This window comes from Lonchura striata, chromosome 8 (assembly GCF_046129695.1).
Source record: "Lonchura striata isolate bLonStr1 chromosome 8, bLonStr1.mat, whole genome shotgun sequence".
NCBI classification, from domain to species: domain Eukaryota; kingdom Metazoa; phylum Chordata; class Aves; order Passeriformes; family Estrildidae; genus Lonchura; species Lonchura striata.
In genome coordinates, this window is record NC_134610.1 from 10,825,798 (window position 1) to 10,838,093 (window position 12,296).

The 12,296-nt window shown below is 42.3% G+C and overlaps 1 protein-coding gene across 1 annotated transcript in view; it reads left to right on the forward strand.

Moving 5' to 3' along the window:
- Positions 1-12,296, forward strand: part of ADCY5 (adenylate cyclase 5) — a 204,633-nt gene that overhangs the window by 175,376 nt on the left and 16,961 nt on the right. Inside the window, exons 10-12 of the mRNA XM_021526071.3 lie at positions 3,096-3,240; positions 4,850-4,947; positions 7,653-7,740. Of these exons, the coding sequence (XP_021381746.1) occupies positions 3,096-3,240; positions 4,850-4,947; positions 7,653-7,740 (331 nt within the window). The remainder of the gene's footprint in view (positions 1-3,095; positions 3,241-4,849; positions 4,948-7,652; positions 7,741-12,296) is intronic.

The window sequence follows — 12,296 nt, forward strand, 5'->3', positions numbered from 1 at the left end:
ATTTCAGGATTTTAACATTTCTGTTCAGTACCAGAAGAAGCTACTACTTGCCCTGATTCTGTTTATCCAGAAATCTGTTTAACTCAGGTACAAAGATTTGGCAAAAATAAATCTCTAACAGAGTATGTTCATGGTGAGAATGGTTGAAATTAGATACCTAAACCATGTCAAGTACTAAGGCAGTTCCTTCATGTGCAGAAATACTGAGGGTCAATGCTTTCATCTGGCAGCAAAGGAAGACGTGGGCAGCACACATCCCTGAGAACAGGACCAAACCTTATGTGCATGAGTGCAGGTTTAGTTACTCAACTTAAGCATGAAGCATTTAAAATTATGGCATACATGTAGTTTTGGCAGTGGTCACACTCTGCATTGGCAGAGAGTAATTAAATCAGCAGTACATTTTTGGACCACTCTGAAGCAAACATCTCTAATTGGTAGCGCTCACATTTGCAAGCAGAGTGAAAAAGTTGCTACAAGCTCTTGTTTGTGCTGTTCCTGTCCCTTGACACAATTTTCCATTGGCTACATTTGAAAAAATCTCAGCACTGCTTTTAGGATGTGTTGTTGGAAGTTTCATGGCAGCCTGAAATCCTCATTCCCTTCCCCCTCAACCATGCTATCAATATATCAAAAGGCATTTTGACATATGAATTTCATTAATCTATGGCAGTAACTCAGCTCTGACTTACAGACACTGCCTCCAGGGCACTCCTTAGCACCAAGAACTTTTGTATGCCAATTTAAAATTACATTTATGCAAATGTACCCAAACTTGCTGTACTGTAATTTACCTTGGGTACAATGGGCTGTGAAAGTCACCTGAACAGCTCAGGCTGTGCGAGGTGACTGCGTTTCCCTGCAGTCTGTGTGAAGGTGGCTGCCCACTGCCAATGTCCCAGCAAGGCAATTTAAAACCAGCAGGGACATTTCTGCACAGCCTGCAACTTTAGAGATTACTGCAGTATTAGAAACACCCTGAGCAGTAAAAAAACCTATTACACACCTGCAGGCAGCTGAGGTAGACACCAAGCAGGCAGGTTCTTCTCTTTGCATCCTCCTGAGTGGTGTTTTCAGGCTGGAACTGGAAATTTGACTGCTCTTTGCCAAGATGCTGAGCTGCCTCCTCTGCTTCAGTTCCAACAGAAAACACATCACATCTCCGTGCATGGTGGGAGTGGGAAAGTGTGAGTGGCCCAAGTGTGTACATAACTCACAGGACCTTGGAAGACATTCTGTAAATACAAAGCCTAATGATTTCCTTGCTCATTTTTATGAGCCCAGAAGATGTTGCAAGGACTGAATGCAAAGTAGGAGCACCCCCTTGAATGCTTAAACAGATGTCCTTCCTCTGAGGAAGTAAATTGAATGTCCTGACCTTGTAGGGGAAAAACCACTTTTATTTTCAAAGCTGATTATATTAATTTCTAGGAAATAAATAACTTCTAGAGCCCAAAAATAAAAAACCTCTTTTCCCCAACTCATCTGAAATACTAAAGTTGGCTAAAATAGAGATTAGACCTTGAGACAAACTAGGCTGGTAACTGCTATATGGCCACTGAATAGATGCCACTGGTGTGCTGTCATGACCCAGCTGAGGTGCAGACACATTCAGCTTGCTGGCTGGGTCAAGGAGTGGCAGAATGGAAATGAGCAGATAGACCTGATTTATTTTTCTCTTGCCAAGAGATGCACAGAAGAGTTGAGGTACAGAGGGCTTCTTAAAATCTGATCGAGTTTTGCAGAAAGCTGTGAAAGAGCCTTCCTTTTGGAAAGGGACCTTTAACTTTTAAAACAGTCACATTCTGGTTTGTGAGCTGCTTTCCAGCACAGCCTTACCTGTGGGAGCCTGCTGGCTGCAACACAGAGTGCATTGTGTGCTCTGGTGCAGTAGAAATGAAACCAGGGAAATAAAGCAGAGCAGCTTTTCATCGTGCATGTCAGACCCCAGGATTTTCCTCACACAGCAGGAGCCCAAAGTTGCTGTGCCACCGTGGGGTTTGCACACAGAAATAGTTGTCTGCTGGAATATACCCCAGTGCAAAGGAGGGGCATATTTCAGTGGATAACTCCTGGCAAACCCTGGGGATAACCTGGTCAGTCATGCAAGCAAAGCAGAAAAACAACACTTCAGGATTGGCTTTTAATTTCTGCCTATAGCTCGTCTGAGGGCAGGCCATTAAAGTGACAGCATCAAGTCATTAAAATACTGTTAGATTTTAAAAACAACTAGAATCTGGGGAGGTGCTTCAGGTTTCCTGATCCTCAGTGCAAAATGCCTCAGGACAATTAAGTTTACAGTGTTATTTTTTCTCAACAGTTTTTGAAAATCAGCTTCATTTTTCTGAAGCTATAGCAGAGATTCAGAATAAGAGTAACACTAAAGATTATAATCTTGTTCTACATATTTAGAAAGCAGAATCTAATTTGTATTTTTTTTTCTTCTATTGCTTTTTTTTTTTTCCAACCCTTCCTTAAGTAAAGGAAAATCTTGTAAACAGATCTTGTAAAAACCTTGTAAACAGATTTTTCTTTCTGTTTTATACTTTATACTCCTAAGTAACTGTGTGAAGGGGAGTCAGGTCACATTTTTTTCCCCAGATGTTTGTTCTGTAAACAATTTTTTTCTCAAAAAGGGAGAATTGTTGACGTTTGTAAATTTTCATAGTAATATTTACAGAAATTGTTATTAGAAAGCAAGAAATATGACTGGATGCATAAATAATTTATTTCAGTGCAGACACTAAAAGCTACAACACTACAGCAGTGCAGGGAAGAATAAGTCAAAGGACAAAGGGAAGGAGGCTACCCACTGGTTTTAGATAATGAGGGGTGGAAAAGAGACCTGAGTGCAAGGAAACAGATGTAGTATAGAAAAAGGGCAAATAAATAGAAGCCTTGTAATAATGACTTGGGACTGGCAGTGAGCTCTAGAGCTGATACCTCTCCCCTCTCTGCTCCCAGTCCCCTTCCCAATTGAAGCTGTCATAGGCAAAATGCCATTAACCTCCAGCTCATTGCACACTGCAATAACACATGGTGCAGAGGCAGAAATTATCTTGTGCTCTTATGCTCCCTTTCCATGACATCCCCAGGAGCACCCAGGAGAGTATGAACCCAGAGGATGAAGTGGATGAGTTCCTGGGCCGGGCCATCGACGCCAGAAGCATCGATCGGTTGCGCTCCGAGCACGTGCGCAAATTCCTCTTAACATTCAGGGAGCCTGACTTGGAGAAAAAGGTAACGCTGTCCAAAAACCATTGCAGTGCATCAGGCAGGCTTGTTAGGAGTTTTAATTCTCCTGCAGAAGGTCAGGCTTTTTTATCTAGGGTTTAAGCTGTGGTTTGGATGCTAGAGGTGGGATAGTAACCTTGAAAAATCCCTGCTTCTTCATGGAAACTTTTAATATAACTTGTCCTAAAAAAATCAAAGTCATCTGAAGGGAGCACTGGCCAGGAAAACAAAGCCATTTCTATCAGACATACATGAATATGCAGTGATAAGCAGTAAAGGGAATCCAGAATAAACCAGATTGTTTCTCTGACTTTGAGACTACAAACCAAGACTGCAGTCACCCCTTATCTCCTTCAAATCACTGGAGAAACCCACGTCAGCCTACCTAAGCTCTGAAACACCTCTGGAGGAACTTTTCCCTGCCCTTTGTCCCCCCAAAGAGCCCCAGGTATGATTCAGGCTCATTGGGATGCAAACTGCACTCTGGATAATTTTGGGAGCCCATTTTAAGTTCTCTATCCCACAAATGTGAGACAGGAAAGTAACAGATCTAAAGCTCATGAGCAGTTGATTTCTTCCTGATTTGGTTTCAGGTATTGCTGTCAGGCAAAGATCATTTCCCTATATATAGAGACTATCAGCTATCATCAGCTCAAGATGGCTGCAAAGTTAAACTTTCAAGTCTAAGTCTAGAGGTACCTGGATGACATTATTAAAGTTACCATAATAAATGGTGGGTTTAATTGCACAAAGAAAGTAATCCTTTTTTCTTTCATTTTTTTTATTCAAGCACATATCCTTAGGATGTTTGAGAGGTCTTTGGGTTAAACTCATTATTCCACTTCATAATAAGTTTGCATTAATTATTTTATAGTTTTATTTAGAAACAGTCTTTCCTTGACAAGAATGACTACATATTACAAAACCAGAGCTTTTCCGGATTTACAGCTGTTCAATGAATCAGTGTGGGACTGGATAAAAGCTCGAGCATGTAATTTCCCCCCACTCCTCGTCTTCAATTTATAGCTGAAAACTGGCAGGGAAATTAGTGGTTCACCTGTTCAGAGCACCTTTTATTTTGTGGTTCAAACATTGATACGGTCTGTGCTGAGAACTGAGCTTCAAGCTAAATAAAGCATCATTGGGAATCGGGTGCAACTCCCACGTGGCTGATATGTTGACAAGAAGTTGGAAGGAGTGACTGTGTGAAAATCACAGCAGCCTTGCACTGCCATTAGAACGAGTCAAGTCATCTGCACGAAATGCAAGGTGTTCTCATTAGCAGCATTTGTCCCCTTGGAGGAAACTTCCGATGCAAGAAGTTTAGGTCTGATGACAGTGACCTAGAATCTTGTTCCCAGTTAATCCATCTCTGTTCTTCTCGTGCAAGGGGCAGCTGGTGAACCCTCTCTTCACTCAGCTCTTTGGATTTCTTCTCTGGCCTTTGGGTCTGTTCAAGCCCTTACAGATTGCCTGGGGAGAAGGGGAGTTGAGAATGTTGTTTCCTACCAGCACTGTTTTCCAAGGACATAGACAAAAACCAAGTAAGAAGTTTTGTGGATAGAAAGCAGCCAGCCAAACTTCCCACTAACATAATAACTGTGTTTTTTTGCAGTACTCCAAGCAGGTGGATGACAGGTTTGGAGCCTATGTGGCTTGTGCCTCCCTAGTCTTCCTCTTCATCTGCTTTGTTCAAATCATAATCGTGCCACAGTGAGTACCCTTTGATCCCTTTGCCCAGGGATCTATTCCAGCTTACTTTTCTTTGTTTTTTCCTTGAAAATTCAGAACTCCAAGGGGAAAAGAAAAATCCTTAAATAATTCATGTTCGAGTGATGCATAGTGCTTATTGTTTTCACCCATTTCTAGTGCAGATTAAAACCTCCTCACTGGCATGAGAGGATTTCTGTTTTCCCAAAGTGATTTCTCTTATAATTTACCTCCGTCTTACGAAATTTGGTTCAGCACATTTATAAGCCTGTGGAAAACAAATATCACTGAGTGGGAAGGATTGCCTACCAAGGCATAGCACACACTCACAGCACAACGCTGGGCTGCCCTCTTACCTAAACACATTGGGACAGGGAGGTGAAAACTCATCACAGCCTCATTGCTCAGAGCACTGAGGTCTCAGGATCTGCTCAGCAAATGAGGCTAATCTCTCATACATTTGTTCTTCTGGGCTGAGAGCAGCTGGGCCAACAGGAGAGGTAGAGAGGAGGTTGAGCTGCACATGTCTGAGCTTGTGGCTCGCTCCAGATTTAAGGGTTGCAGCCATTTCTTTTCCCAGCAAGAGTGAAATAAGCTCCTCAGGGCCTGTGGGGCACAGTGCTCTTGGCCCACTGCAGTGGTCTGCAGCTTTGTCTGCAAGGCACACACTATATCTTTTCCAGCAGTGAGCTTTGCAGAAATTGGACTTCTTCTCAAAGAGTTCTTTAAAAGTCACTTAAAATTAAAGCATGTGGGTATTTCCTATGCTCTGGTTTAGTAGCAATAATACACCATTCACTGAGCAATGCTGTGTTGGAAGTAAATTTGGTGTTAGTCATTTTTAAACTGAAGAACAAGATCACAGAAGCTCTGAAAATGCTCTAAATTTATCTTCCTTACAAGAAGACAAAAAATTGTCCCTAAAGAGAGCTCCATCCCTATTTTATGCCATTACAACTGTTTTCTACATCTGTTCCCACCACAGATCTTTTTGGAGTGGAGATTGGTTTGTAGTGTTCAGATCAGATATTCAGAAGGTCACAGAAATAACACGTAGTCTGATGTTTGTTGTTCACTCTCCCAGGCACAAGTGCTCACAGAAGGATTGAATCAGCAAAATAACATCAGGACAAATGCACTATGTAAACAGACAGGTCTGCTTTGGGAAACTGCAAGTGAAGCTGAAAGAGGCTCAAAATTGGAACTAGATAATTCCCAGCAATTCATGCAATGTTAATTACATCCAGAAATGCTCTCTGAGAGTAACTAATTTGACAGGGGCTTACACTTTGGGCTTCTAAATATTGCTGTCACAACTTCACACCTGCAGAGGCCCTCTCTCAGCCTTGTGTCTCTCATCCAACTCCCTAAGCAGCCACTATGCTGTCTCCATAAAACCCAGTTTAACATTTAAATGACAACTTGACAATTTCTCTTGTGTGGCAACCATATGGCTGCCTCCTTTGTATTATGCAGGAGCCAATCCCTTATGGGAGTGTGGTGTAAATGTTGTGCTGTTCAGTCTCCTTCCACGCTGCCTATAAGGAGGGTGGTTGTTTATTTGGTTGTTTTTGTTTTTGTTTTTATTTTTGCAAGTTCTGAAGTGTCCTTAGTCAGCCTGGCCTGTCTGAAAGGTGATTTGGTTCAACAGTAAATGAAATCCCATATTTTAACTGTAGGTCAGATACACTTCCCTTCACCTTTTGCTTTGTTTTTCCTTATATTTCAGTTGCATAGCTTTGGTCTTTTATTGAACACCAGCTGAAACCACAGGTGCACATGTGTCACCATCAGAGCTTCATGAAAGACACACCGTGAAATCTGAATTTGCAAATAAAGACAGAATGGCAGTGTCAATTTATTATGATAAAGAGGAATTACTTTAAGGAATTTCAAAAAAGGCTCAAAATTACCTTAGTAGTCATGAGAGAACACAGAGACCAGCTGGCTTTGGTGTGTTGCCCTCAATGTCACATTGCAAGAATACTTCCTGTAGATTATGAACAAGGCCGACTCCTGGGAGGGGGCTCATCCTGTCACACTAAGACCAATCACTGGGAAATTGGTGTTGAATATCTTAGTGAGGAAAGCAGATGAAAATTCACAGTACAAAGTTGGCCCTGGAATCCTCTTTGTACTTCAAAGTTGGGAGGAGCAGGAGCCTCTCAGGCTGGCCAAGACGAGGCTGTTATCCCTGACTGTCCTCATGCTGTGGTTGCTCACATCCCATGCACGAGACAGAGCACAGAGAGTGGTGCTGCACAGACATTCCCTGTGCAAGACAGGATGTGATTCCCACTGAGATTATTCCCACCCAGCTGCACTTCAGCACTCAGCCTGCCTTCCTTCCCAGGGGTGCCCTGCCCACAGCCTGCTGGGGGCTGACCTGCCACAACAAGTTGTTCTCTCACCTCCTCTAGTGCACGAAATGTTTTTCAGTCCCACCTCTGTCACCCCAGCAGGAAGGTGATTGCTGTAAAAGATGCAGCATTCTCTCTTCTGCAGCCTGTCTGAATAATTCTAAATAGGCCAGAGTATCTGTTGGTATTCAAGGCACCTCATGTCTCCTATGGCTATCCTAATTGGAAAACCTGTGCAGTGTGCCATAGCTTGTACAAATGTGTGCTGGAGAGCAGAGCTGTAGCTATTCTATACAATGTGCTTTTAAAAACCAAAACAAAACCAACCAAACCTCTCCTTGGTTTCAGCTCTACATTTATGCTGGGTTTTTACCTGACCTGTTTCCTGATCCTGACCACAGTGGTGTTTGTTTCAGTCATTTACTCCTGTGTGAAGGTGAGTACTGTGGTTTCTTTGTAGTCCTCGCCTAAGATAACCAGATCAGCAATCTGCTTCTTCAGCTAACAGAGTGTGTTTTGTTAGCCATCCTTTCCACACTGTGTGATAAGGGTTACAGAAAAAGCCTTTGATAAGGCAGAATGAATTGCAAACAGATGTTAGGGTTGGCATCTCTGTAGCTCAGCAAGAAGTAATCACTCTGTGGATCTGCATGTCTATTAACTCCCCTGCAGACACTCTCATATTGATATAAGAAGAGAACATTTTCCAATGTGGGACCAAACCCTGACCATTCATTTCCTCCCTGTAAACTTCCTGCAGAGTTGCCTGTGTACTGGCCCCTGCTGCATATGCGTGTTTGGGTAGGCAGATAATCAGAAGCAGAATATCATCAAGGAAAAATGTCCTGGAGGGAAGTAAAAGCCATAAACATATAGAATTTTATCAGCCTTTCTCACATGAGTGTACAGAGCTTCCAACAGTCACTGGGCTCTTTCTTGTAGCTGGCTCTGATCAGAAAAGCAATACTTTGTGTGAAGTCCAAAAACATATTAATTCTTCTTGTCAGCCTGTGGTAAATTGGCAGTGAGCACTGTGGGAAGAGTGCTGTGCTCATCCATTTCAGTCAAAGGTGTTTCTGTTAAAAACATTGATGTGTTTCAGGTTTAGGGATCCTTCTAGTCTAGAAGTGTTTGAACATGGAACACGCTCAGATTCAGGTTCCTTAGCCCAAGCTCAGCTTTGTTCCTCAGTGCCTGGAATAAAATAGCTCAGTAGCATTATGTTTCCAGCAGAAGAAACAGTGGGATAATGGATAATGTCAAGCAGATGATTTGTCTCACTTTAATTATCTTCTCTGTGCCATTTTCAACAGTTGAATGTGGGTGCTCTTGACAGACTTGCACCTTACATGTCTTTTTGATTTTTTTTAAAGTTAGATTTGGAAATTAAGCTTTGCCTTCTCATATAATAAGAGCTGCAGAGTGTTCCCAGTGACAGAAGCTTCAACTTCTATTTGAAGTTAACTACTCACTCACAGGGTTTCCTTTGGCCTTATGACAATGTTAAAGGGAGCCTAGTTTGTAAGTGCAGCATCCCATTGGTCTTGCTTGTTTACCAGCAATCAGAAGCAGAGTCAGAAATGACACTTCTGGTAGGAATGCTTGGGTTTCTTGAGCTGGGAAATGGTACCCATGGATGCCTGGTTGTACTTGAGGATGCTACTGGAAGTCATCCATTTGTAAACTGGTATCAGCAGTTAATGTTATTAGCAGTTAATTAACCACCAGCGTGACAAGATTTTAGTCACAGCCACAGTGAACTTGGGAATTTGGTGCTGAGCTGTGCTGCCTCCTCACACTGCAGGCCTCTGGCAGCACCATCCCAGCACTCTGCCAGCCAAGCAGGGCCACCCCAAGTCACTGGTTCTGCTGGGATGAGAGCTGGGCAGGCCTGGAGCTCTGGAGCACCCGAGCTGCCTCTCTTGCCATCAGCCAGATCCCAAGGCTCAGAGCTGTTTGTCACCCAGGGGCATTTACAGGCCACTTCCACATACTGACAGCAGCACTCAATTCTTCTGCCATCATTCAAATCCTCTGGTTACGCTTTGTGCTTTTTGGTTAAAATTATTACTGATATTAATTACTGATTAATTTAAAAGGCACACAGGACCTTTCAGTCCCTGGGATAGTAGGAAGATCTCATTCTTGCTTTCTGTGTCTTGATCTTCCAAATTCCTGTAGAAAAGCTCTGTTCAGTGGTGCTTCCAACTGTTTCTAGGCTGGCTTTGCCTCATTGCATAGGCTCTGGATGTACAAGACATCAGATGGAATTCAGAATGACATCAGAATTTAATGAGATTCTTTGAAGCCCCTGACATTTCCAGTAGTGAGTTTTCATCCCCACAACATACTCATGTATAACATCCAGTGTGACTTCTGTGCAGAGATTGCAAATATTGAAAATATTGGGCCTTCTAGCTCCAGTTCCTTTTTGATTACCCCTTCTTAGTGCTCCAAATTAGCCCTGCTGACAACACCTGATTATAAGATGGCTTGTTTAGGGAACAAGTACTTCTAGCTTGTCAGCTCCATGTCTGATGGCAGCAGCTCCTAATAGCTGCAGCCCACTTCTGTCATCCAGAACATCTTGGTTTTTGAAGTCTTTGATTTTTAAGCAATGGGTTTACCCAGCCCTTGGATAAGAGGTGTTACTATATTTCTGTACTCCACATTGCTCCAGGAAACACTTTTACACACCTGCAGAAGGAAGGTAGTTTTATAGATCCTTCTGATGAAATCCCTGAAGACAGGGATGTCAGCATTCTATGCTTTGTTACACACTCAGATGTGAGAGAGGAGAGTATGTATTTTAAATACCAGTGGTTCATTCCACACAAAGTTGGAAAGCAGGTGTCCTCCCCAGGACATCAGCATAAGCATAACTTTTGCCTGTTTGCTGTGCTGTTACATGCTAAGTGTCTCTTTTTTATTCCTCTTTCCAGCTTTCATGTGAAATTTCCCCTCCCTGTTTTGGCCTCTCCAACTCTGGCTTTGACAGTGGCCAGCAGGCTCTTTATGAACAGCTTGATCATGTTTTATTTTCTTTTGCTGTCATTATTATCTTCCACTATAAAATTCTCCACGGACTAGAAGTTGATCCTGGAACTGCCAGCACAGCCAGCTTGGCTTTCCAAGTTTCTTCAGCTGTAATAAACAAGAGAGTTCCAGTTGTTTGCTTTGATGCTCATGAAGTCTTGGCCACTGTGAGGTGGTGTCCCTTCCCAGTAGAGTCTAAGGTCATGAGAACCAGGGTCCCTTCTAAAATACTCTGCTGACAGACATCTGTTTTGCTACTAAGTTATCAAGTTTGTGGGATTTTTTTCTTAAAATCCTTTAACTTCTGGTATCTACACTGCTGTGTGGAATTCAATTTCTTGCATGGTTCTAGGAGAACACAGGAGAAAAATTTCAAGTTATCCTTTATGAGAAAATAAGCTTTTCTGTAGCTCTACATAGGTGTAGCTTGCATATCACATTCTTTGCCTCCAAAATCTGGCCTAGATGCTCCTAAAGCATTTGGGGTTTTTGTCTCAATCAGGAAAATAAAACTCTCTGAAAACTGTACTTTTTTTAATAGACTAATAAATCACTGTGAAATAAGTTACAGAAATGGACTTGCAACATCAAGTTGCCTGGGGATGTTGTCTTTTACTGCAGAAGCATCTTAATGTACTCCAAAATTACTCAAAGGCTTTTATTACAAATTGAAAAATCAGACCTTAAAGACCTCATCTTATAACATAACAGCAATTATCTAAGCAGTTTTCCATACCCACACTAGATTTTAAGAAGACAAAAAGAATAAACATTTCTCTTCTGTCCTACATCAGCTGCTGTTCCAAAGAATTGGCTTTATTTAGACTAATTTTGTCATGCAAATGGCTGAAGGTTATGGATTATTTTCAATGTGACATACTACTTGTTGGATCACTTTTTAAAGTTGTACTTTCACCTGCACAGCAGTGCCTGTTCTTCACCTGCACTTACACATTTCAGTTCAGAATGAATTGGAATCAACTGGACAATCCAATTTTCTTTTTTCCCATTGTGGCTATTTCTCTTTACATGGGAATTTCAGGAGTGCTAATGAGTGCTCGCACTTGCGTGGCTCCCCAAACATGGATCTCAGCTACCCAAATGGATCCCATCCTTTCTCTCAGCCCTTTCTCAGTAGTGCAGATGCAGTCTGGGAGTTGCCGTTTCATCAGATCCCTTTTCTTCACTCAGGCAGGATTTCAGTGTCACTGTGGATAGTACAAGCCAATGGGCCAACCAACAGTGCTGCTTGGATTTTCACTGTACTGTAATGTCCTGATATTCTGCTTCTTTTACAAGGACAGAAGAGGTCTTATTTTTGTTTTTTTGAAAATGCGATGGAAAGTCATCTTCTTTTCTTTTTTTCTACTTTTGTGCTATACCCCTGGCTTGTGGATGTTTTTATGGAAGAAGCACTGCATGAATGGAGCAGAATTGTCAGACCTGAGACAGGCTCCCCATGTCTATCATAGAAGTCCTTCAAGCTGCAGTGTTCCTGGTCTCCACCCGCCTCTGTGAAATGGGGAGAGCGAGACTTATGTGACAGGGCCCCCACGAGTGTTCATGAGGCAGAGGTTCCTCAGATGCTTGGCATGACTCTGTTGTTGCACTCTCAACTGCAGCCCTGACCTCCTATGGGTTTTGGCATTTCTTTCTTCTTCAGGACTTTTTCCAGCTGTACTTGTTTACTGACCTAAATTTTTCCTAGTTTGCAAAGTAATGAGAACCAAGATTAATTCAAAGAAAACATGTTTTCATTAGAATTTAAGTGTCTTCCACTGATCGCTTTGCTTGATCTCTCAGGCTTGGTTCAAAGTCAGGCTTTTTTGGGATTGTTGGCAGCAGGGGCTTGAGCCAAGATCCACAATAAAAAATGCCAAAGTTTTATTTAAGTGCCTGATTTCCCAGAGATTACAGATGGAGGTTAGATCCCTGAATACCTTTGTGGAGCTTGGC